This window comes from Ammodytes marinus (genome assembly GCF_949987685.1).
Source record: "Ammodytes marinus genome assembly, chromosome: 15".
Classification (NCBI taxonomy): Eukaryota; Metazoa; Chordata; class Actinopteri; order Uranoscopiformes; family Ammodytidae; genus Ammodytes; species Ammodytes marinus.
This window is the reverse complement of record NC_137219.1, coordinates 29,167,462-29,194,608: the sequence shown is the minus strand read 5'-3', so window position 1 is coordinate 29,194,608 and position 27,147 is coordinate 29,167,462. Positions and strand designations below refer to the sequence as shown.

At 39.2% G+C, this 27,147-nt stretch overlaps 2 protein-coding genes across 4 annotated transcripts in view; both read left to right on the top strand.

Moving 5' to 3' along the window:
* Window positions 1-18,295, top strand: part of apoba (apolipoprotein Ba) — a gene marked incomplete at both ends in the record, with an annotated part of 83,490 nt that extends 65,195 nt beyond the window's left edge. Inside the window, 8 exon segments of the mRNA XM_080042762.1 lie at window positions 6,108-6,318; window positions 6,510-6,679; window positions 6,796-6,971; window positions 8,804-8,925; window positions 11,727-12,100; window positions 12,386-17,727; window positions 17,731-18,072; window positions 18,074-18,295. Coding sequence (XP_079898888.1) covers window positions 6,108-6,318; window positions 6,510-6,679; window positions 6,796-6,971; window positions 8,804-8,925; window positions 11,727-12,100; window positions 12,386-17,727; window positions 17,731-18,072; window positions 18,074-18,295 — 6,959 coding nt within the window.
* Window positions 18,296-21,242: 2,947 nt separating this feature from the next.
* Window positions 21,243-27,147, top strand: part of ldah (lipid droplet associated hydrolase) — an 82,396-nt gene continuing 76,491 nt past the window's right edge. For 2 of the 3 annotated variants that reach the window (XM_080042674.1, XM_080042675.1), the window contains exons 1-2: window positions 21,243-21,344; window positions 22,230-22,376. In XM_080042674.1, coding sequence (XP_079898800.1) covers window positions 22,238-22,376 — 139 coding nt within the window. In that variant the 5' untranslated portion in view covers window positions 21,243-21,344; window positions 22,230-22,237. Of the gene's footprint in view, window positions 21,345-22,229; window positions 22,377-27,147 lie in introns of those variants that run through there. The other variant, XM_080042677.1, reaches the window with a different exon arrangement.

Here is a 27,147-nt window from a genome sequence, read left to right as displayed (position 1 = left end):
TAGGCCCCTCCCCTTTACCACATTAAGCCACTCCCCTTTACCATAGTAAGCTCCTCCCCTTTACCACACTAGGCCCCTCCCCTTTACCACATTATGCCACTCCCCTTTACCATAGTAAGCTCCTCCCCTTTACCACGTTAGGCTCCTCCCCTTTACCACATTAGGCTCCTCCTCTCACCACATTAAGCTCCTCCCATTCTCCACGTTAGGCTCCTCCCCTTTACCACAATATGCTCCCCCCTTTACAGCATTAGGCTCCTCCCCTTTACAACGTCAGGCTCCTCCCCTTTACAGCGTTAGGCTCCCCCCTTTACCATATTAAGCTCCTCCCCTGTACCACATTAGGCTCCCCCCCTTTACCACGTTAGGCCCCTCCCCTTTACAGTGTTAGGCCCTCCCCTTTACCACATTAAGCTCCTCCCCTTTACCACGCTAGGCCCCTCCCCTTTACCACATTAGACTCCTCCCCTTTACCATGTTAGGCCCCTCCCCTTTACCACATTAGGCTCCTCCCCTTTACCCCATTAAGCCCATCCCCTTTACCACATTAAGCCACTCCCCTTCACCACATTAAGCCACTCCCATTTACCATAGTAAGCTCCTCCCCTTTACCACGTTAGGCTCCTCCCCTTTACCACGTTAAGCTCCTCCCATTCTCCACGTTAGGCTCCTCCCCTTTACCACAATATGCTCCCCCCTTTACAGCATTAGGCTCCTCCCCTTTACAGTGTTAGGCTCCTCCCCTTTACAACGTCAGGCTCCTCCCCTTTACAGCGTTAGGCTCCCCCCTTTACCATATTAAGCTCCTCCCCTGTACCACATTAGGCTCCCCCCCTTTACCACGTTAGGCTCCTCCCCTTTACAGTGTTAGGCCCTCCCCTTTACCACATTAAGCTCCTCCCCTTTACCACGCTAGGCCCCTCCCCTTTACCACATTAGACTCCTCCCCTTTACCATGTTAGGCCCCTCCCCTTCACCACATTAGGCTCCCCCCTTTACCATATTAAGCTCCCCCTGTACCACGTTAGGCTCCTCCCCTTTACAGTGTTAGGCCCCTCCCCTTAACCACATTAAGCTCCTCCCCTTTACGATGTTAGGCTCCTCCCCTTTACCACATTAGGCTCCCCCTTTACCACATTAGGCTCCCCCCCTTTACCATGTTAGGCTCCTCCCCTTTACCACATTAGGCTCCCCCTTGACAGTATTAGGCCCCTCCCCTTTACCACATTAGGCTCCTCCCCTTAACAGTGTTAGGCTCCTCCCCTTTACAGCATTAGGCTCCTACCCTAGCCACATTAAGCCCCTCCCCTTTACCATGTTAGGCTCCTCCCCTCTACCATATTAGGCTCCTCCCCCCTTTACAACATTAGGCCCCTCCCCTTTACCACATTAGGCTCCTCCCCTTTACAGCATTAGGCTCCTCCCCTTTACACACATGTCTGTAAAATATTAGTAGGCTAGCTTAAAAAACATGGCCGCCATTGACCAAAATTCGCCTTATTTCCTCTTACCAAAAAAGGGCATTGATGTGACGTTGGGGTAGGGAGATATACGCCCATCTAGCCAGGCCTGCCTAGACAAATGACTGGGCCCCTGAAAAGGTCCAGTCAATGGGCCCCCTTTACTCAAACAGAACTTGTATCAATGTGCATGATGCGCTTATTCCTTCATAAACACATACCTGTGTACACAGGGCCAGTTCTAGCCAGTTAGATTAGGGTGGGCTAATAGAAATAATAGGTGGGCAGAGATACTGAAGATGTGAGCGCGTGCAGCGCGCAAGCTGAAAATGTTTGCCCTTGCAAGATCTCTGCACCTGCTTTTTGGAACATTTACTGTAATGTAAGCTTGATGAAATATCACAGTATCTCTGAATTGAAAATCCATTTCTGCTGGCAGAAATATGGAATTCTCCAGACAAAATAAGGCTAGTAAAATTGCAAGGCGAAACCAATCTAATTCATGTAAAAAGAAAGAATAAAAACCTGTTGAACACAATATGCTGCTGTGTGGTAGATTTAATGTTTTTTTTTCCAAATTTTTCATGAATAAAAATGTTTTTATAAACATCACCCTTTTTTATATATATTTATTTTAAATCGCACTTTGCATCAACCTGAAAACAGTAGGTAGCTTGAGCCGGCTGTTGCCGTGCCCACCCAATCAGAAGCTAGGAATGGTGTCGGTATAGTAAACACACATATTTTAATTGGCTGAAATAAAAAATACATTTTATGCAAAATCCACCCTTGCCCGTGGCTACCGCAGGCCCCGCCTGTACATGTATTTGGAGATAGACTAACACAGTGAGGGGGGCTACACACTCCGACACACAAAGACAAACATACTTAAAGGAGAACTTTTAAATGCATCTCTATTCTTCCAGAATATTAAGAATAACAAAGAAACAAATGGGGCTGAAAGATACATTTTCATATTCTGTATTTGTGAAAAGGGAAATAAAATATAGCATTTGACTTATTTTAAACAGGCCTTAGAACATGCCCTGCAAGGAATATCTCCATCGTTCAAGGGAAATAAATAAATAATAATAATTTGTGTCTGGGTCTTAAGCCCTTGAAAGTTCCCTCTTTTTTCCCATTCTTTTCTGGCACCCTGATTTATGTCCAGGTCCTGGCATCGCTGAGCTGGCTAGCTTGCTCATCATCAATACATAGCTAACGCTTGTTTGGTTGACCTGCTGCATGCAACAGTTATGAGGGGAAAAAAACGACCCATGATACTTTTAGTTTTTCAATATAAAATATGATATATTTACCCAAGTAACAATGAATAATTTTTTTATTTCATTATAGAAAGTTAATATAGCGTTTATAATAAAGGTTGGCTAAATTAGGTCATCTGCAAAGAAAAAAATAAATCCCTCTGGGCCCCCCCTGGTGGCTGGGCCCTAGAAAGCTTTCCCACTTTCTACCCCTTATGGGCGGCCCTGCTGACGTATACCTCCGGGGCGAAGTGAGGGCCCGCGGCTAACTGTCGCTCAAGAGGCCGCGCCCCTAATTATTCATACATTTTAACCTCCAATAGAATAAATACTAGCCTGGTACAAAAAACTTCACCCCCTTAGTGTTGTCATGGAGATATGACCTAAACATACAGACTAGAATGTTTTTTTGTACCATGCCTAAATAGGTTTAATAATGCTGTAAAAAAATGGCCTATTTAACCTGGGAATCAATGATAAATTGCTCTGTTTTGATACATGCCCTTAGTGGCCACTCGGTGAACTGCATTTTTTGTCACTTCTGCATTAGATGCTGGTAGAACTCGCTGTGGTTGGGGCTTGCTTACATCCAGGTCCAACATAAAGTGCCTAGGCTGGAAGAACTGTGTCCTTTATGTAGCCAGATGGAATGTAAGGTTTTGGAAGTCCTGGTTGTGAATGGGTACCATTCTTTCTTTCATGCTAGAGATTTCCTGCGTTCCGAATCGCATACTCTTTCTTTTTTCTATTCTACATACTACATCCGACGATAAAAATAATCTAGTTAGGATGCAGTAGGCATACTATTGGGACATACTTTTACTCTTTTATTTCATCATAACATTACGCCTTGATCTTGCCTCTTGCTTTTATATCCGGCGCATCCCCGTTTGTATTCATATGGAGGCTTCGTCGATGTGACGTCACTTCACGTGCGCACCGGATTGTGGGTCAGAATCGCCCGGGTACTTCTAACCATCCTAAATCTGGCCACAAGAATCGGGACATCCTAAATCTTTTTTCTACATACTATATAGTAGAAAGTATGCGATTCGGAACACAGGGATTGTGTCTTGTTATAGCCCTGCAAAAAACATTCACCTTTTTATTAATAATAACAATAAAGTTTCCCTAATCTTAAGCAAGGGTTTTAGTTAGTTACTATCTGGAATCATACCTTAGGCACAGTTTATACCATGACCGCCAGCTTTCCCAAACAATAGCTTTCATATGCAGATTTGATAAAACACCATTTTTATTAATATTGGCTTTGCATGTCGCTGAACATAATACTGCGGTTTGGCTAACAATTCTAGGCTAGTACAGGCAGGCATGTACTTGGACTGTTATGTTCTTTGAAAGAGTGTGTGCCTGCAAGATAAGGCCTTTATTTCTTAGCGCTAGGACAATATACTTTTGGCCCGATTCGATTTCATCATGAAACTTGGGTGCTGATTCAATTTATAATAGAATTCTGACAAAAACAACAATTTTTACAAAAATAATGTGAATCATACACTGTATGTCATGAGTCATATGTCCAAAAAGCGATGCACATCATCCCGCAGAGATTTTAAGTACAGGCTATATCGCATTCCCCCGATGCCTTGTGATCAATTTGGTGTTGATTGCGTAAAATTTTAGGAAGTTGTAGTTAAAAACCTGTTTTTCAGTTTATGCTAATTAGCGAACAATATTTCCAGACGGACTTATATGGTCCCAGAGGCTTTTTTATCGAGCACCCTCAAATGTACCTGTGTGATTTCAAGCCAATTGGATTGCGGTGTGAGGGGCGTGGCCTCTCAAAATAGTTTTCAGTCAGGGCTTAATAACAGCGCCACCTTGTGAATAATAGCACAGCCCGTGGGAATGCGCATTCTGTGAAATTTGTGCATTTCTAAGGGTGTATTCACACTGGGAAAGTCCGCTAGTTCACTTGCTTTGGTCCAGACCAAATAGAGTTTTGATTTTTTTTGTTTGGTGTGGTCCACTTTCATATTGCCCCTTTTGCAAGTGAACCAGCTTTACGAAGCAAAACCACACGTGATCTGAGGTTATTCATTGATTGGAAAGACATTCTGGGGTGGAGAGAAACAGGAAGTACGAAGTTAAAACTGCGAAATATATATCATTGATATGATATGGGGTTAAAAATAAAAAATTGCCTACATCTAACCTATAAATAAAGAGGAAAAACATCAAATTATTGTTGTTTCATATGGTTATAATATGTAGCCCTATGTCAATGCCACGTTATGTGGCTTGTAGCCTACAATGTGAAACATAATTTTTACTGTATTTTTGGTGCTGGACGCGCGGCGAAGAATAGGCTCAAGCTGACACTCAGCTGATTAAGCTGTGTATCAGCTGGGTCAGCGCAGTTCAGCTCCAAACTGACACGGGGATAGTATTGACGGTCCCGTACATGGGAAGCAAAATAAAAACACACATTTCTTGCGCAGCGTGAACCTGTTGGCACTGTGCGAGAGATGCTCCCCTCTCCTTCATCTGATCGCTGAACACATTCAGCATGTTAATGCGTCCTCTCGATCAAATGTAATAGCCTATATTATTCTGGGCTCCCGGTCAAACCACAACTTATCGTCCTAACAATGGCGACAACAACACTTTCCCATAATGTGAAGCTGACGGCTATTTATTAAAAAAGAAAAGAAAGAAAAGGCACAGTGCCTCCTGCATTTGGGTAGGATCGAGTCCGGACAAATTCACACCACAAACGAACTGCAGCAGAGTGCGTTTGGAAATGCACCGAGACTACCTCTTCAGCCGGGTCTCGGAGCGTTTGTTTGGTCCGCCCCCGAGTGCGATTGCTGTATTCACACCTGCCTGAAAGATGCGCACCGAAGGCAGAAGTGCATCTGAGTTCGTTTCAACCGAACTAAACACGGCATGTGTGAATACACCCTAAGTGTAACAGTGCGGGCTGACGTGAAGCTAGAAAAAAGGGAAGGAAGAAGAAGAAGTATGGTGGATAACAATAAGTTTAGGCCCACAATGAATTGAGGGCCTGTACTTAATTATTGACATTTACAGCAGCATCATACTGCATAGGAAAGTGGTACATAAAAGGTAATTTTTTTTGAAAAATGGGACAATATTTGTCTCAGTAAAAAAGATAGGAGGAGTCTGATTTGTCTGCCGATCTCACTGTTGAATACTAACCTATACTAAATAACCTATATTGGTTATACCACAACATACATTGTATTATCTTGTGAGATCGCGGCACGCTTCATTCGGTACCACGGGAACTCCTAGGCCAAAATTCCCTCACTATGGGAGTAAAGTTACTTGAGGCCACTATTTGCCATTGTTCCTGGAGAAAAACATTGACTAATAGTTTTAATTTTGCTGTTACTAGGTGATGATTCAAGAGAGGCCACTGTATCTCTAAAATACAACCACAATAAAAACATTGTCACCACTGAGGTTGTCATCCCTGACTATGATGTGGAAGTAGGCATCAAGCTGGCTGCGACTAACAGTAATACTAAAGAAAAGAAGATGCAAGGTATCACCATTGATGTCACCAACAGGAAAATCCCTCTGATGGCTCTTCTGGGAGGCACAAGGTTACTAGTTCTACAACGAAAAGTCAGTCCTTTCTAATGATAACTGGCAGTTCGGCTGTGCTCCCAGGTTTCTTGAGGCTGATATATTTTTAGCAGGGAATAGGTTGATGAGAAAGACTTTTCAAAAATTCAAATTATTAACTAACTGAGTTGCAGTCTTACCAACAAACATGTCTTTGCTTTAAATGTAGACTTGACACAAAAAATTCAATGCTGCAAATCCAGATGGTCATCCCGCCTCTTAAAACTGATGCCTCTTTCACTGCAACCCTCAAGAAGGATGAGGATGTGCTCATGGACTTAGAGACAGTCATCATTCTCCCTGAGACATTCTATCAACAGAAAGCCACCCTTAAATATGGTATGGGTCACTCACATCTTCAACACCGAAGACAGATTCAGAACAATTGTTCTATATATATTTGCTATATATATTTGTTGTATATATGCGGGTGTATTTGTATTTTCTCTTGACAGATGATGACAAGTTTGAACTAGAACTGAAATCAGACCTGAATTCAGAGATTCAGAAAATGATCCCAGATGTAGAGAATCATCGCAGACAGCTGCAACAGCTCATTGATCATATCCTGGACCAGAAAGTGGCAAGGACTGATATGAAATTGCGTCACATTGTCGCCAAAGGAATTGAGGTGCGCTTTTGACACTGTATTAATTACCTCCTTAAAATAACCTTGTGCTTTCAGTCTAAATCATCTTTTTATCACATGCATTTTGGTAACACTTTATAATAATGTTCATTTATAATCGATTCATATCTCATACAGTATAAGTCATTGGATAATGATGAACTAATGATTTACAAAACAGTAATATATATTTTTAGATGATTAATAAGTGCTATGTTAACTTATCACAAATGTGTTGTAATTCATCCATAAAACTAGTAAATCATGAAATTCTCATTAACAAATCATTGGTAAATTATTAATAAGTAATTTACAAACCTTTCTGCATCCCCCTAATCTAAAGTGTAAACCAATGTGTAAACATGTGTAGTAGACGTGTCCTCAACTAAAAATGTACATAGTGAAATCTGATTGGTCGAATCTTGAATCACAAAATGTGGTTATGAAACAAGGATCATTGTATTCCAGCTATGTGGGGGAGCTGAATGTCTTTTTTACATGAAATTGCCTGGGGTCTCCCAGTAAAACTTGATATTTCAGGAGAAATATCAGCATATTCATAATACTGTTAATAAAAAGCTTTTAATCAATCTCCTTAAGTGGCCTATACATAAGAACTTTAGGTAACACTTTATAATAACTATCCGTTGTAACTCGTTAATAGATCATTAGTAAACTCTTAATTAATGATTATTAATGATTTGTTAGCAGTTTGTTAAGGATTTATAACAATGGTAGATAGTTAATAGCTTAATAATTGAATCAGTTCATCTGGGAGGTAATCCGAGATACCGACGAGGCTGAAATAGGCTATAGACTATACACAGTGCATGGGCAACTGAGGGCAGCCCCATTTTCAAATATTTTTAAATAAACTCAATACACACTGTGCATGCCATGGACTTGAACGTGACGTGATCAGTTAATCTCGGATTACCTACCAGATGAACTGATTCAATTATTAAGCTATTAACTATCTACCATTGTTATAAATCCTTAACAAACTGCTAACAAACACTTAACAAATCATTAATAATCATTAATTAAGAGTTTACTAATGATCTATTAACAAGTTACAACGGATAGTTATTATAAAGTGTTACCGAACTTTACGCTCTCTGCCAAGTAGCTCAGGTATACTGTGTATATATACAGTATGCTGTATACAGTACTGCACAAAAGTTTTAGGCAGGTGTGAAAACTAAGAACGCTTTCAAAAATATAAATAATAATTGTTTACTTTTATCAATTTAAAAAAAATTCTAAGTGAGGGAACAAGGCAGTTATAGTAGATAAGAGAGGTCTCTCCCAGACAAAGATTTCAAAGCAGACTGGGGTTTCAAGATGTGCTGCTCTTTTGATGAAGCACAAAAAAACGAGCAACGTAGAGGAACGTAGACGCAGTGGTCGGCCAAGGAAACTTAGTTCAGCAAAAGAAAAACACATCAAGCTTATTTCCCTTCAATATCGGAAGATGTCCAACAGTGCCATCAGCTCAAAACTGGCAGAAACCAGTGGGACCCAGATACACCCATCTGGGTCAGAAGTGGTCTTCATAGAAAAGTTTCAGACAAAAAGCCATACCTCCGACATCGAGACAAGGTCAAGCAACTTAACTATGCAGGAAAACATTGGAACTCAGAAATCCTTGAGGAGACGACTCACAAGCGCCCAAAAGCAATTTGTAAACATACAAGTTGAGCAGAGGCAGAGTAAATCTGAATGTGAGCATGAGCAATTTAAGTGCGAAGGCAGAGTTTGAGAGAAAGCATTAGCAATATCTCAATGTGAAATCAATAAATTATGCTTGTAAATGTAATTTTTCTTCATTTCAGGCAAGTAACATATGGCTTGGAAAATTGACAGCACACTCCCCAGATCTAGCAAACCTCCGAAGTAAGAGGAGCATCTCAGATCTCACTTTGCAAGCCATGCCTGAGAAACTTTTTCTTCAGTTGTAAGTGTGTAATATAGAGTTCAAGAAAATTACTTGCCTTAAATAATAATCATAATAAAATGCCTATAACATAATGTCAAGCCCCTTCTTTCAGGGCATAAACTGTAACCAGCTATTTGTGGTGTGCGATATCCATGGTGTACGATAATGTATCTTAATTGTTGTTTTCACGATGTTGAAACAAACAATCAAAACACGACGATTGAAGTGACGATCGGTAATAAAAAATATTTAGATTTTTAAGACATTATCGTAGGGTGTTTGCAGGGAAGAGAGTGAAGGAGATGGACAAACAGAGAGATAAAGAGATAGAGAATGAGAACCATTTATTTGAGAGTTTTGTTTTTAACTCACACATCCAACAGAAACACTCATTAATCTCTGCAGCTGTTGGCACAGCTCTGTGAGGCTCTTGTAATATGTTTATATTATGATTAGGGCTGTCAAACGATTAAAATTTTTAATCAGATTAATCACAGGATTCTGTGGATTAATCACGATTAATTCTACCATTCGAAATAGGCCCAAAAAAATCCCATTTTCTCTGTATATTGTTGTATGAATTGAAAGATAAAGGACAGAAGGTGAATATATACATTTAAATGTAGTTTTTTTATTAATTGAAAATCCAAATGATGGTGTAAATACTGCAAATAAATTATAATCAACTAAAACATATGCTACCACACCATACTTCAATTTGGCTGTCTCTATATGTATTTGAGCAAATATAGCATAGGCTATTATAATAATGGCATGTATTTGGTGAATCCATGGTTTTGCATTCCTGAATACAACCTGATCGCAGTTTGTGTGTGTGTGTGTGTGTGTGTGTGTGTGTGTGTGTGTGTGTGTGTGTGTGTGTGTGTGTGTGTGTGTGTGTGTGTGTGTGTGTGTGTGTGTGTGTGTGTGTGTGTGTGTGTGTGTGTGTGTGTGTGTGTGTGTGTGTGTGTGTGTGTCTGTGTGTGTAGAAAAGGCCCCAAAGTTCATAAGTTAGTGTTTGATAGCCTATTTCTTACAGTGTGATGTGTTTTATTCAGTGTGGATAACTGTCAGTTAGGGCCGTGACGTCAGTCGGCCGGAGAGTCTGTTTAAGTTTCCTTTCTCTTCTCCCTCGGTCAGGTCGGTTTGAGTTCATGTGAATCACCCGTGGTGTGTGAGTAAGTAGCTTACATGCAGTCCCGATCGCTGTTATAAGTTAGTTAGGCTATAGTTTATGCATGTTATTAACGGCCACAATTCGCGGGTCGCAACAGCTGTTGTAACGTCTCCTCACGAGCTGAGTTTAAGCCTTTGTTTCTTTTCCTGCGATCTATGCTGCTGTGTCTGTGAAAGAAGGAAAATAAAGAGCGGATAAACCCTACTCCTCCTCTCCTCGTCTCATGCTTATAGTCTGACGTTTTTGGCCATAAGTGGTGTTCTAGCCGACACCTCTGAAGTGAAACCTGTGATACAAGCAGATCAGCGCGGTACCTACATCCACCGGTTTCCTCCGCTATAGTGTGTGTGTGTGTGTGTGTGTGTGTGTGTGTGTGTGTGTGTGTGTGTGTGTGTGTGTGTGTGCGTGTGTGTTTGTGTGTAGCCGACGTTATGTTGTCACGTATTAATCACACACACCTCTGAAAACTGCAGACGTTTGTTTCCTCCCGTGAACGGAGCAGAATCTAATCTAATCTCCTGTTGCTTCCGAGAGCAACTGCCGTCCGCGACACTAGACGTGGCCGTTAGCAGCAGTTATAGGTCCGTGGTTAGTAGTTTAAAACACAGACTAGCTGCTGCTATGTTTGGCCGCGCACAGCTACTGATCCTGGGTCAGCCACAACTTTAGAATGACTGTAGTAGAGCCGGTGGGATGCACGGGGCGGATCATTCTGCACATGCGTTAAATGCGTTAAAAAAATTAACGCCGTTAATTCCAGAAATTAATCACCCTGCGTTAACGCGATAATTTTGACAGCCCTAATTATGATATATTATTAATAAATACAATTTATTACCAAACACAATGTGTTGCGTGACTTGCATCAATACAGTAGCCTGGCACCGCCCGCCTACGTACTTTCACTCAATTGTCATTTCCCTTCGGTATCAGTCCGGGCCTGCTGTATATTTCGTGGGTTTTCTTCGACAGATTTTTTGGCGGTCCAATCAGTGAACAGAGGGACTGGCTAAGAACAATGACGTTGAGTTTAAGTTGTAGTCAGAAGCCGGCGCATGACATACGTCACGACCAAACGTTATGCGATTGGTTGGCAGATCCAGAGTGGCACTGGGCAGATCCAATCATTTTAAACTTCAACAGACACCCGCCTTTAAGTGAGTTAACGTTTGTCAATTGAACGATTCCAGACCCTATGTACAAATGAAATGAAGTACGATGGTCTGGTAGGACCAGGCTGTCAATACAGTACAGTAATCCCCGCCACCACCATTGCCCAAAACTCTGTTTTAGGTCAATTAATAATGTTTATATTAATATAATCACTGACATCTAATCTACTATTAACCAGAGCTAGTACATTAGCCTACACAGCTTTAAGAAACACAATTTTGAGGTGTTTTTTAAAACAGATTTTTGAGGGATACAAAATAACGTCCATTATCGTTATCGGCAAAATCCCCAAAAATATTGAGATATTATTTTTTGTCAATATCGCACACCCCTTCTAGTTATATCAGCTCTTTTGTTTCTCTTATAAAATATCCATGTACAGTTTAAAGTATGGTTAATTTAATACCAGATGCAAAGACCAAAAAGAAAAATCGACTATACTGTATTTTTGCTCTTTTTGCTTCAACAGTGACAGCTTGGTCCGATACCAGTACAACAAGGATAAGATAGAAATCTCGCTTCCTCTACCATTTGGAAGCAAAACGTCAGAAGAACTGAACATCCCAACCACTCTCTCTATACCTCTCATAGATTTACCGGAGATAGGCCTATCCATCCCAGCCAAAACCTATCCACTTCCATCATTCACTATTCCTCCTTCTTTTGATTTCACTTTCCCCCTTCTCGGTCTGGCTGAAGTATCCACCAAGATCAAAAGCAACTTCTACAGCTGGGAAGGCTCCATCGCTGGGGGCAACAACACTGTTGATGTCCCTAGTTACATTGTGCAGTACAAGGCCATGGCCCAATCACCGCTCAACCTGCTGTCGTACAAGCTTGAAGGTAAACATCTTCTCAAAACACCAATAATTACATAATAATATTGAGAGCTATGAATATATTCATTCAGCTTAAGTGGCATGACTGTAAAGATTTTGTGACCTTATGATTGGTCAAATATATTTCTTGGTATTTGCTGTGGAGCACACCGTTTTAGTTGTAGCTTTTATTGTGGTCTGGCAACTAATGTTATGACATAAAGCATGTGCGCATCAGAAGTGATTTTGCATTTTTGCCTGTGCGGTTACAAACACTGATGATGGTATATTTTTTTCTCTCTGTTTCAAGGAACCGGGATGATGTCAGGAAGAACTGATGATAATATTAAGTATCTTCTGAATAGTTCCTTCAGCCATAGCCTCATTGACACTAGCCTTAGTGTTTTAGAAACATTAAGAGTAACAAACAAATTGAATGCAAAAGCCAACTATAAGATAGAAGTCTCTGCTCCAATAGGCATTCAAGCCTCTCTCTACTACTCTGCTCAGTCAACTTCCACTTTAAATTCAAATGAAATATCAGGAGATGGCACTGTGGATGGATTGCTTAAAATAGGTCCATTTAACACCAATGCCTCCTACACCCATACCTACAATCTGCATCCACTAGATGGAGAAGGAAGAGGAGAATCCACCTTACAGTTCAACTTGCCATTCATTCAAGTTCACAATGTGATCCAAGGAGTCTATGCAAACTCTGAGTTGAACATTGTGTCCAAAACCAATGCTCAAAAGAACATCCTCAATCATGTAACAGAACTCAAGTTTAAAGATGAACAACTGACCCTAAAGTGCAACGCAATTGCCAATGCAATGGGTATATCACTGAAAAACAAACTTGAGCTTGATGTGTCTAGTGATCTGGGTAGCCTCAGAATTGAGTCACAGGCAGATGATGAAACCAATATGGCATACTCACTTATAACAGGATCCCTGGAATCAGACGGGATGGAAGTCAATTCTGAAGGTTCCCTCATCTTTGACAAAGGTTGTTGTGGATTGCACAAAGCTTCTCTCATAGTTGGCAGAAATGGTCTGACAACAAGTGGAACTAACAGCATTCAGTGCAGCTCTGTCACTGTGGAGAATATCTTTAGTGGTGCCCTTGATAAGAATGGAACAACCCTATCCTTCAGGACCAAAGCCATGGCTGAGGATAGCAGAGGAGAGCTGAACATCAACAGTAAAATCACAGCTGGGGAAGCCTCTTTGAATGGGGTCCTGAAGGGCAATGCATATGATGCAACCACAAAAAATGACATTAATATTGTGCTGAACAGAAAAGCTCTGATCTTCAATAGCAATGCCATTGGATCATTACAGCAGATTCATACGGAAAGTAGCAACACACTGACCCTCACCTTGTGGACCCTAGCCCTTCACTCCAAGACAAACAACTTTATCTGTGAAAATATTTACTTCAAGCAAGACATGCAGGTTGATATGAAACCGTTTGTTATGTCATTTGATATTACGGATAAACTTAAGTTTTATGATTTCAGTTTGAATAATGAAGGCCATGTCAAGCTTGAACCAATTAAAGTTGACCTGAGTGGAAGTATGACAGGATCTTATGGAGAAGAACACAACATTAATAATACATATGAACTCAACTATGACAATATGGCTGGTACAATGAAACACAGCGTGTCTGGAAATGTAATGGACGCCAGCCTAAATCACAACTGTGAACTTGAATTTGCTGGATTGTCCTCCAAGTCAAACTGTGAAGCACATATTAATTCTGAGCTTCTACATTTTGACAGCACCATTCGCACCATGGCAATGCCTTTCAGCCTTACTGTTGATGCTCTTGCCAACAGTAATGGGGAAATTAATATATACGGAAAGCACACCAGTCAGCTGTACAGCAAGTTGTTACTTAAATCTGAGCCCCTAGCTCTTGCATACTCACATGAAAGCAGAGTATCAACCACCCACTTGCTTCCAAATGGGGAGTCTTCTACTAATTCAGACAACACATTTGATGGGCTACTGACACCAAATGACCAATCTCTGACCTGGAAAGTAAAATCTAAACTGAACAACCATAATTACAATCAGGCCATCAGTACCTACAATAATCCTGACAAGATTGGATTTGAGTTTTCAGGGGTAATGTTAACTGACATTTTCAGCAAGTTAAGCAAAGATGAGAAATCACTACCAGAAATACAAGAATTCAGTATGACTAGTTTCCTTAGGTATGACAAGAACAGTGATTGTCATATTATTGAGATTCCATTCATCGAGAGCTTTCCTGCTGCATTTGAGCAACTTAAGAACAAACTTGTACATGTCTTAGAAACTATTCAATGGTTCATAACCAATTTAAAAATTGATCAGCTTATCACTGAATTTCGAGCCAAGTTAGATCACCTGCCAAAGCAAGTGAGAGACTTCATGCAAGAAATGGACTTGGAGAACAAAGTGAATCAAGTAAAAAAAAAGCTTGATTATTTGACTGATGAGTTTTCTGTAAAAATGGATGACTTTGAGGTTGCAATGAACAATTTGAGAAAGAACTTTGAAAAAATACTGATCTACACTTGCACCAAAATTGAAGGCCTCATCCTTGAAGTCGAAGACTATGTCAGGGCTGGGCATTTCGCTGAGAAGATAACAAATGTACTTTTACAGATTGGAAATCACATGCTAGCCTTTGATGAGAAGCATGAAATCAAGCAGTCACTAGTCAAAGCCCTTGATGCAATCGAAGACATCATCAGACAGATTGATTTAGATAAGCTTACAGAAAGCACTATTGAATGGCTGAGAGAGCTTGATTATAAATATGGAATATTGGAGAAAATCAAAGCCAAATTGTCTGAAACAAAACAGGCTATTGAGAACTTTGATATTAATGTATTTTTTGAAGATGTAAAGAATTACCTTCTCTCATTTGATTTGGCGTTGTATTTTGAGCAGCTTTCCTGTACAATCCCCTTTGCAGAGACGGCAAAAGTAATTGAATCTATGAATGATGTCATTGTAAACTGGATTGATGAATATGAAATCCCCAACAAACTCAATACAGTGTACTTTTACATTAGAGATCTACTTTTAAAATACAATCTTGATAATACGTTTAAGAAACTAATGGATCAGCTAGTAATTCTCATCAATGAACTTAAAATTGATAAAACTGTACATTTAATGGTAGATGCTTTGAAATCTATAAACTTTGAATTGGTTCATGATAAAACTATGCAATTTCTGCACAGTGTTACAAACCAGCTCAGATCAAGTGACTTTATGAAAAGCATTGATGAATATAATAAACACATTTCTTCTATGCTTAAGTCAATTAAGGAATTTGATTATGGTGCAGTTGTTGATGAGACTAACCAGAAGATTGCTGAACTAACAAACCATCTAAATGAAAATATTAGAACATATGAGATTGTGGAAAAAATTGAGGCTATTAGGGAGTTTTTCAGAGAGTTCCAAAGTTATATCTTCACATACTTGGATAAGTTAAAAAATACAAAGATGGCTGATACTCTCAAGAAACTGAAATATGTGATCGATACTACATTTTACAATGACATCAAGATAAAAATGAAAGATATCCTTGAGGATATCAGAAAAAGAATCATTGACATGGATATAAGGGATGAAGTGTACATTTACCTTCAAAGAGCAAGTGAGTCCTACAGTAACATGGTGACCTACATTTCCACACAGTTTAACCAACTTATGGAGAAGATCACAACATTTGCGAAAGGCAGTGAGATCATTACCCGGTTGAAGCAAGCTGTATATGGAGTTCTAGGTAGACTGAAAAGAGCTGAGTTTAAAGTTCCCACTTTTACTATACCTCTCACTGACCTCGTCATTCCAGAATTTACAATTAACCTGAACAAACTGCAGGAGATAAGCATCCCATCTCAAATTTCAATCCCTGAGTTCACAATCATCAACCATTATACCATTTCTGCCTATACCATAGACTTTATTGAGATCAAAGCAAATATAGTTTCAATCATAGACAACATCCGAGAATTTGAGATCCAAATGCCTGACGCTGAGGAGATCTTTGGTGACCTAAAACTTCTCTACCTATCAGAACTACCAGATCTCACCTTCCCAGAAATAACTATTTCAGAAATAAAATTTCAAACCTTCAGCATCCCCAAATTAAATCTTAACGACTTTGAGATCACAATGCTACCAATTCCACAGATCAGATTCCCTAAGGTTCCCAAAGACACCTGTATCCCAGTTTTTGGTCAACTCCGTGGAGAATTAAGAGTGAAATGCCCACAATACATCCTTATAACTGTGGGGAAGTTTGACAACTCAACAGCTACACTAAATTTCCCACAGTTTACAGGCACTATTACTTCTGATTCTAAATCACCCATTGAGCACCTTCAATACTCATTTGAAGTCACAGCTCAAATGGAAACTCCCAGAATGAAGGAGTTTCTATTCACAGAAACAGTAAAGGCTACATATATGGCCTTCTCTGTTGATCATGAAGGATCCTTGGCACTCAGTGACTCTGTTGCTGAGGCTTCTGCTAAGACTACTACCAAGGCAACCACCAAAATGTACACAGCAGACATGGTCAACAGAATGGCACTTACAATTAATAGTGGAATATCTATGACCATAGACACAACCTACAACTATAGTTTAGACATCCCATCAATTGAAACTTCAAGTCAGGTATTAATGAAACAGAATATAGCAGGCACACTGGAATCTGGCAAAATTACTGTGACAGGTGAAACTACCAGTAATGGAAAGTGGTCCATACAAAACTACTCTGATGAAGGTACACACAAAAGCAATGCAGAATTCAACATAGATTTTAGCACTGCAAAGTTAACTTTTGTAGGAGAAACAGAATGTAAGGCCTTGAAATCAAAGCAAACACTGACTGCTGAAACAGTGATGTTAAGCCATACAACTGTTGAGTCAAGAATCGAAACTGAAGTTCACTCTGTCATGAGTAGTGTTATAGTTTTAAAGGGAGAAGCTCATATTGGGGACTTGACAGTTGCACTGAAAGCCTCTCATGATGCAGAATTCGTTGGAATTGTGATTGGATCCATGGCCAACTCATTCGAATTATTGGCCCATTCATTTGAAATATGGCTCTCTGTTAAGAATAAAGTAAACTCTAAGATGTCCTTCCCCCTGACACTCATTGGTAAAGTAGATCTCCAGCATGATTATGGGTTCAGTCTAAACCCTGAGAAGCAGCATGCATGTTGGGTTGCTTTGGCAAGATTTAATCAGTACAAGTACAATCACAACTTTACAGCAGAAAACAGTGAAATTGATATTCTCTTTCACTCAACAGCTAGCGGGGAGGCTAATATGGACTTTTTGACTGTTCCCCTCTCTATCCCAGAAATAACCATACCTTATTTAGAAATGAAAATCCCTGAAGTAAGAGACCTCTCTCTTTGGGAACATGCTGGATTCAAAACCTTGTTAACCACTCCTCAACAATCATACGATATGAACGTGAAGCTTCATTACTACAAGAACCCTGATGGAAAAAGCTTTGAATTACACCTTGAGCCCTTCTACAATATAATCAGTGACAGGGCTAACAGTATCCAAGATCAATTTGAGCAATTTAGAGACAAAGTAGTTCCATTTTTAAAGTATTCGTAGAACCAAGCAAAGTTACAGTATATTAAACACAAAATTGACACTTCTAACCTGCCTCCTAGAATCTTCACTGTCCCACAATACAAAATCCCGATCCTTAATATTGAGGTTTCTAGTTTCAGTGCTGAGATGCCAGCCTTTAGCTACTTTGTTCCCAAGGAGGTCAGCACACCAAGCTTCAATGTTCCAGCACTGGGTTTCTCTTTGCCATCATATACACTTGTTCTACCATCTTTGGAATTACCTGTCATCCATGTTCCAGAAACTTTAAGTGAAATACAGCTGCCCTCTTTCATTCTACCAGCCATTCAAAACAACATTATGATCCCAGCCATGGGTAACATACGTAACTTGTGACTTCTCCTTCAAATCCACTGTCATTACCTTTAGTGCTAATATTGGCCTTTACAACCAGTCTGACATTGTATCTCAGTTTGGTGCTTCCTCAACATCTGTGTTTGACATATTAAATGGCAAAATTGATAGCGCCACACATTGGACAACAAAGAGTGGAATTAAACTGCCGGTAGAGGGTTTTTTACCTGGAGTTTTTCGTCAGTCTAGCTAAGGGCAGAGGGTGTCATATTGTGTACGGAATGTGAAGCCCACTGAGGCAAATGTCTATTTGTGAAATTGTGCTATGCAAATAAAACTGATTTGATTTGATTCAATTACTTCACCGAATTCCATCTGTACTTCTACTATGCTTTACCTGGAACATGATCCTTCTGGTAAGACTGACACACACTGGCCCTCATTTATATAATGTATGCACACAAGAATAGTGTACTTAATTTAAAAAATAACTAACTAAAAACTGTAATGTTTAGTTTTTAGAACCCTTTTCGAGTAGTGCCAGCTAAATAATTAAACTTAAGCCCGACATTGAATCAGATCCGATGAGTTGGGCCACACGCTCTTCAGTCTGGTCAGTTTCAGGCTAGGGTCCGGCTGGCTTCCTCCAGTCTGCATGGTGCTGCATTTCAGAGCAGCAACAATCTTTTTCGTGGCAATTTTTAAGTCAGGCCACTTTTTCTTCACCTAACATGGGAAAGGAAAAATTATAAAATACACTTTAACAGTTTTAAACCAGAAAACCAGTGTGTAATGTAGGTAAGCCTTTTCCATATTTCGAGTAGCTGTCAGTTAAAGGTGGAGTCAGGGATTCTGGAGAATTCTGTTGTCAAATCACTTTCGGTATTTTTTACTTAGTTTTAAATCTGAAAAATATCATGCTAAATAATTCATAACACCAACACAAACACCATAGTAAGGTATTCTTGTGAGTTCTTAACATTAACACAGATTCTGCTCTACTGTGTGTTTTGTTCTTTTTGGAATACATCAAAACAAAAAAAGAACCTTTCCCCACAATTTGAAGGAAAAGTGTTTGAAGAAAAACTCCTGCTATTCCAAAAACATGTAACAAAATCAGTGAATATCTCCTCACGCTCTGCTTCCTGTCTGTACTGTGTGTGGGGTAAAAAAAACTTACACAGCCTAGGCTCTGTAAACTGGTATGTAAACAAAAGGTATGTCCCTATTAATTAACATTGAGAGATTTTTTGTTTAATAAACCTTTAAAATCTCTGAAGTTATACATTTTATGAAAAAATAGTGAATTATGAAAGTGTGCTCCTGTGCAAGACGAACAGGAAAAACGTTGAATGGAGTTTCTACGATTAAGTATGAATGAGTAGGAACGATCATAATTTTGCATGAAATATTAAAATTCATAAAAGTTTAATTATCTCAGAATTTTGCGGAGGTTCCAAAAAATTCTGAATCATACAAATTAATGTACTGAAATAGCTAAACATTTAGAAGGTACAAGGACGTTTCTGGGAATAAATATGAATGAGTAGAAGGGATTTGAATATTTTTCATAAAACGTTGAAAAAATATGAAATTATGATTTTTCTTTTTAAATTTTTAAATGGTCCCAACATGTCCTTGAAGAGCTGAATATTTAAATGTTTGAATGAAGGTTGAAGTATGTTGAAGTTGTTGAAGTTCTTTAAAGTGGCGGAATACAAATAATAATTTGAAAACTGTAGGATATCAATAGTGTTGAGGTGTTTAGTTGGGTATGATTGGGGGGCAGATAGAACAGCGTTTAAGGCTATATACACTGGGTTAGTCAGATCTGTGTTATACTATGGGTGTGTAGTGTATGGGTCAGCAGCAAATACATCTCTTAAAAAAATAGATAACATACAGTATCAGGCTTTGAGGGTATGTACAGGTGCAATAAAAACAACTCCAACAGCAGCACTTCAGGTAGAAATGGGGGAGATGAAGAGTACAGCTGTCCTTGAACTACTGGATTAACCTACGGGGCCATAGTCGGGATCCTACAGCACAAAGCACTTTAAAACCGTGTTGGGAAAAGGTGAGAAGGGAAACAAAAAGTTTTGGATGGACAGCGAACCAGAGAGCAGTACAATTCAGAATAGATCAATTAAACGTAGTTCCCACAGTACCGATGCCTGTAATTCCACATTGGATTTAGCCAGATGCTACAGTGGATTTATCATTATTGGAATACAAAAACAAAAATAAACAAAATGTAAATAGATGCGTCTAAGGACTCAGTTGATAAAGAAGGGGTAGCTTTTACTGTACCGGAATTTTGAGTGAAGGTAGGGAAGAGGGTTAAAAATGAAGTATCAGTTTATACAGGTGAACTGCTGGCAATACTGTTGGCAGTGCAGTGGGTGGAGGACATCAGGGCCTTTAAGGTCACTTATTTGCTCAGATTCCAGTTCAGCATTAAAGAGCCTTCAGTACAACCGTTCCGAAAGCAGAACAGATATTGTTTTTGAGGTGCAACAAACATTATACCGTATTAAAATGATGGGGCTTATAGTTATATTTTTATGGGTTCCAGCACACATTGGGATAAGAGGAAATGAAATAGCAGATAAGTTTGCAAAATATGTTACAAAAAAACAAACATAATTGATATAAGTGTAATACTGAAATTAAAGGCATTATTAAGCAAATACTGAATAGGAGATGGCAAAAGCAGTGGGAGGAAGAGTGGAATGAAAGATGGCCCTACAGAGTGCAAAGGAAAGTGGGAGAAATGAGATGTGGAGGTGAGAGCAGAAGAGAGGAGTCGGTTCTATCAAGACTGAGGTTTGGGCACACAGGTCTGAACAGTACACTGTTTTTAATAGGAAAACATGAAACAGGCAGATCTGATTGTGGGCAAGAAGAGACCGTAGAACATGTTATAATGCAGTGTGAAAGATATGAGGAAGACAGAAGAGGGGAAAATTCAGAAAAGAAAAAGTAAGATTTGATTTAACAGACATTCTACAAAAGAGTAGGGTAGGCTAACTAATTTGTTTGTGAAAATATAGGTTATAAATTATTTTAATTATTTTATTTTTATGTATTTATTTATTTCTGTAGGGAGGTTATTTATTCCACACTCCATACCAGTAGATGGCGGTAATGCATGTATAAGTTGTTTGCCAACCGCCAAAAAACAATATAGAAGAAGAAGATCTACGGGCACGATCGATACTCTGATAATAGGTCAATGACCATGGGAGGATGTCATGTCAGTCTTTCTTTATAGGTCCATGGTCTTTTCCCGTTATAAGCAGGTAAACTTTATTTTGTTACACATTGTACACGTTAGTTAGCGTCGGGAATCCAGCTATTAGGAATCAAGCTAATGCCATTCACTAGGCTACCTTATCATTTTAACATAGGCTATTTAAACGGATAGGCTACATTGTCCAACCATTATTTTATTCGGTATCAAGTAGGCCTATCCTAATTATCGATAGTCCTAGGCCTACATTGTTAAAAATGAAACGCAAACGTGTATTTTAGGTCAACGTTATTTGATCGTCTTTTCAGCTTTCTTTCACAGTTCAAACCTTTGTAGGTTAGGTTATGCTATTAATGAAAACTTATGAGACGTTATTAAATATGACCCAGGTGCACCACATGCACGGAGCATTTTAACCTGTGACGCGGATGATCTCCATCACCTTTGGACCCTGCTGATAAACTGTATCAGCTGTCAGAGCCAACTGAAATAGCCTGACATAATAGAGACTTAAAGGAGCGCTATGTTTAGTTTAGGTAGCCTAGTTTCAGAGGAGTTTTTAATTTTTCATTTGCAGAGCCTGCAGTAAGTATACAAATCACATGTACATGTACAGTAATTCTTAGTGTTGAATAATTCTATATTTTTAGACACCTGGAAACAAACGTCTGAATAGAATATGTTTGTTAACCAAACTGTGGGCCCCTGCTGCTGTATACAACAACAGTGTAACAGTAACTTTTCAGGAAGCTTTCAAACTTCAAACAGGGGGCCAGGGATCCAAATTTACTGTGGTAAAAGTTTGTTTATTCAGTTATGAGAATATACCTTAGAAGAAATATTAATTTCTCTGACAAATCCAAAGTTACATAGTGCACCTTTTTCAGTAAAATTATAAAAATTGCAATTAATTCCCCTCTCTTTTTCTTCTAAGCTAATGAGATGGACCACATGGGGACAGACAGGAGGGATGAACCAAAGACAGACTTCATCTACTGTGGTGGAGCCATCACAGAGGTCCTGAAATTTGGCACATGTCAGTTACAATGTGAAAACAAGGTACTTTTTCTCATCATTCCAGGTGAGTTGGACTAAGACATACATCCACACATCTGTATATACATTTGCGTTGCATACAATGTGAACAAACAAAGGTCCTGCGCCCTGTATCAGCTGATTATGTGTCCCTGTTTTGTACAAGAAGCCCTGTGGCAAAATCTTGAGTTAAAACCTTTACTACAATAAATGAACTGTGCTAGCATGGTGCATGATTTTGAAACTTTGGGCGTGTCAGAGAAGTGAACATTTTCTAAGGTATATTCTCATAACTGAATAAACAAAAGTTCTTCACAGGAATCCCTGGAACACTGTTTGAAGAAAGCTACCTCCTTAACCCTTTGGTGCTCTTGGGGACGTTTTTGTCCTTTCGCACTTTTTTTACGCTCTTTTTTGTGTATAACTTTGGCTGTGCTTATGTTAGCTGAAATATTTTTGGCCAGGGATTTTTTTTTTTTCAAATATTTTGTTTATTTCTACTCAGCAACTTTGTACTATCTATTATAAAGGCTGTACACTTTTTTGTTCCTCTCAGCTCCCTAAGGACGTTTTTGTCCCCTATTGACTCCCATTCAAAATGGCCTTTTTTCACCAATTTGATCCTGCTGTCATTACAGCATAAAATATTTTTTTCAATGATTTTATGCTTTCATCCTAGACACAAAGCATCAAAATTGATCATTTTCAACACCATCAAAATTTTGAGCCATTTCCCTATATTTGGCATAGGGTTGAATTACAAGCAATTTTCCAGGTTTTCGGTCCTGCCCCCCACAGTGCAATAGAAAAAAAAATTCAACCTAAATGGTGTGAGTGTGATGGTAGGGATGCTAGTGTGTGGTGCATATGTGTGTATTGAGAAAATATAGTGTTTGTGTACACACAGCCAAACTTTACAAACTCAAACGTGTATGGAAAAAATGGCCCAATTTAAACTTTATTTTTTCAAACCATAGCCATGATGACAAACACATGTAAATGTGATGATATTAGGCAATAATCCAACACTTAAGACACCAAAATTGCTTTTTTAGCCCTATCTAGCTCAATCATGTATTTTCTCCAGTTTTTTTTGAGGATCAAATATGCTCCCTAAAACCATTTTTGTACTTTTTTGTAATTTTTTAGAGTTGCAGGCCTAAACATAAGAAATATGAGAAATTAATGGAAAGTGTGGATCCATATGGATACCTTAGGGTTGTGTCTGTGGGTGTGTTGTGAAATTACTGTGTGTGTATGTGTGTGTGTCTTTGTGCGTATGCATATGTGTGCAGCTGTAATGTGCAATTTGTGGGTTTTCAGGTGGCTGCAGGTTTACTTTGTTACTTTGTTGACATCATCAAAGAAACTGGAATTAAAAGGTCAAAAGCAACTAACAATGAATTAATATTTGATATGTATGTAAAGAGGTCAAGTGGGATAAAAGGTTTTAAAAAAAAAGTAGAAAAAAATATTACTGTATAATGTGTTTAGGGCAGTTTATAGGGAGGTCATGAGAGGGAGTATTTATTTGCATCTGTGACTGCACAAATACTAAACATGTATCAAAAGCAGTTTTATTGCAAATCATTAACATATCCTAGAGTCTAATTATCCCACTCAAAAAAATCCACTTTGCATCTATTATATGAGAAATTTTTCAATTATTGTGTTTTTTTTTAATAAAAATGGCTCACGTCATCACATAAGCATGCATGTAAAGGGTTAAAAGCAATTACAAATGAATGAATATTTGATATGTATGTGAAGAGGTCAAGTGGGATAAAAGGTTTTAAAAAAAAAAAGTAGAAAAAAATATTAATGTATAATGTTTTTATGGCAGTTTATAGGGAGAGGACATTTTTGTCCTCTAAGGTCATGAGAGGGAGTATTTATTTGCATCTGTGACTGCACAAATACTAAACATATATCAAAAGCAGTTTTATTGCAAATCATTAACATATCCTAGAGTCTAATTATCCCACTCAAAAAAATCCACTTTGCATCTATTATATGAGAAATCTTTCAATTATTGTGTTTTTTTTAAATAAAAATGGCTCACGTCGTCACATAAACTTGCATGTAAAGGGTTAAAAGCAATTACAAATGAATGAATATTTGATATGTATGTGAAGAGGTCAAGTGGGATAAAAGGTTTTAAAAAAAAAAAAGTAGAAAAAAATATTAATGTATAATGTTTTTATGGCAGTTTATAGGGAGAGGACGTTTTTGTCCTCTAAGGTCATGAGAGGGAGTATTTATTTGCATCTGTGACTGCACAAATACTAAACATATATCAAAAGCAGTTTTATCAGCTCCGTGAGAGGTGACACTGCATCAACTCATTGCAATCAGGTGTGTGTAGCACTGACTGGCATTAGTTGATGCTGTGTCACTAACCACTCTCACGGAGCCGAAAAGAGTCCGGTGCCCTCACACTTTCAACACACGGACATGCACTATATTGCTTCCTGATCATTTGAATCTCGCACGCCTGGCACCTAGAAAACAGCTTCACGACAGCTGGCATCGTAAAAATACTACCGCTTTTGTCCAAAGGGGACGCCAACGTGCCATGTTACTCGTAGTGGCTTTAAAAGTTAAATCCGGGCCACACATCCAGCGTCTACCTCTGGAGCGCGTCTGTTACTGCTGCCTCTCTCTCTGTTGTCGACCACACATGCAACGTCTCAGCTGCTGCTGCTGCTGCTTCCCTGTCTTCTCTACATAGTGTTTTCAGAGATAATTCACATTAATATGAAGTTGTTCAATTTAATTTTATGATACATATGGTTAGTGTGGTTTGACAGTATGTGTGCCTCATTGCCTTTTTTTCTTTTCTTTTTTCTCCACATTTTTGTTTGTGGGAAGTTTTTTTGAAAGACACACACCAGGAAATGGTGAAACTACAATGAAAGCTGCTGGTATGAAGTCAATATGACTGTCAACAGAGTCGTTTTTTTACATTACATTTTATTTAGCTGACGCTTTTATCCAAATCGACTTCCTTTAAGTGCATTCAACCATGAAGGTACAAACTCAGAACAACAATAATTTCGTAAGTACTATAGCTTAAAATAAACCAAACTACAAAGTGACACATTTAAGTGCTACATAGAAATGTAACGAATGCAAATTTTATATAAAAAAAAAAAAAAAAAATTAGTTTAAGTGCAGTCTGAAGAGATGTGTTTAAAGGCCAGGACACACCAGTCCGACTACCCGAAAATGGTGACTGCCGATTCAGGGAGCTCCAGTCTTCCCGTCGCGGCCGAAAAAGTGCAAAGAACACACCAAACCGACTGTTGCCTTTCCGTACGCTCTGCGCTTGCGCGGGACGTAATGTCTCCATAACAGCAGGCGGCGCTAATCTGTATTGTGGCACGAAAAAATACGGAAGCCGGAAATGATGGGACGGCTCTCTAGACCATAAACATAGATAGAAATACGTATTTATATTTATGGACCATAAAGAGCACTAGTGATGGGCAAATGAAGCTTTTATGAAGCATTGAGCCAGTTGAGCCAATGTTTCGAAAATAGGTTCATTACTCGAAGCTTCAGTGACAGTGACCTCTGCTGGCGAAGTGCGAGGCTGCAGTGGATTCAAAGTATCCCTGCTTTGAAAATTATTTGACGCACACACACACGCCCCACAAACCCAAATAGGCCTACTCAATATCATGATCTATTCACGAATGAAGATTGATCAAAATACAGATGTCTAAATTGTTCTTAAAAGGATTGGCCTAGCCCATGTCCAAATAGGCTAACTGATTTAGGCTAGGATATAATTGAAACAGCATTTTATAAAAACCTACAAAATAATGACCTCTGCCTCCGACCGGGATTCGAACCCCGGACCTCCACATCACAGTCGGTGTGTTAGCCCCTAGCCTAATCTTAATGACATTTCGAACAGTTTTATTACATACTGAACACAACTCCCGAAAACGGTTGTAGCGCCGATTGTGTGATAGTTTTTTCCATTAAATAATTAGGCCGTGCCGCGGTGACCGGCTGGCTTTGGGCAAGGTTGGTTGGGTGTGCTTGAGTAGCCTAACTCTACAAGGGTAATTATGTGGGATGGGGAACACTCACAGCTTTGTATTGAGGTAGGCTGCCTTAGTTTTTCAACGGTTTATGGATTGAGCCGGTTTCTTTTTTTTTTTTGCTCAAAGCTTCTCCACCGAGCCGCGGACCAGTCAAGTGATTCAAGCAACGAAGCAGTTGCTGCTTCGGACGTCATATGTCACGTGATTTTTTTCGTACTGAAGCAAGCTTCGAAGCAGTGCTTCTTGGGAATTGTAGATCAGGGTTTGAAGCACGTATCGAAGCTTCAGTGTCACACTGCCGTCACTAAATAGCACCATTTTTATCAAAGAGTGTCGAGCATAGAGACAGTGCATAACGCGTCATAATCTGAGGCCACGCCCATCGTGGGGGAAAACAATACACAGCGCTCCATCCACTTTATATTGAATGACACCCGTATTCGGCAAACAAACTTAATAAAAACGTAATACGACATGCCTTTCACAAATACACGTTACTTTCTTTAAAGCCACGACTCTTGTCTGTCTATACGAGCTGTTTTTGTGAAAAAGTATTGAGTAATTTTCAATATCGAGACAAAACTCTTAACTAATGTATGCTGTATGCTAGGCTAATGTTAGCCTTCTGCTGTAGGCTAACCCTCACGGACGGGAAAAAACACCTCAATATTGAAAATTACTCAATTATTTTTCACAAAACAGCTCGTATGGACAGACAAGAGTCGTGGCTTTAAAGAAAGTAACGTTTTTTGTAAAATGGAT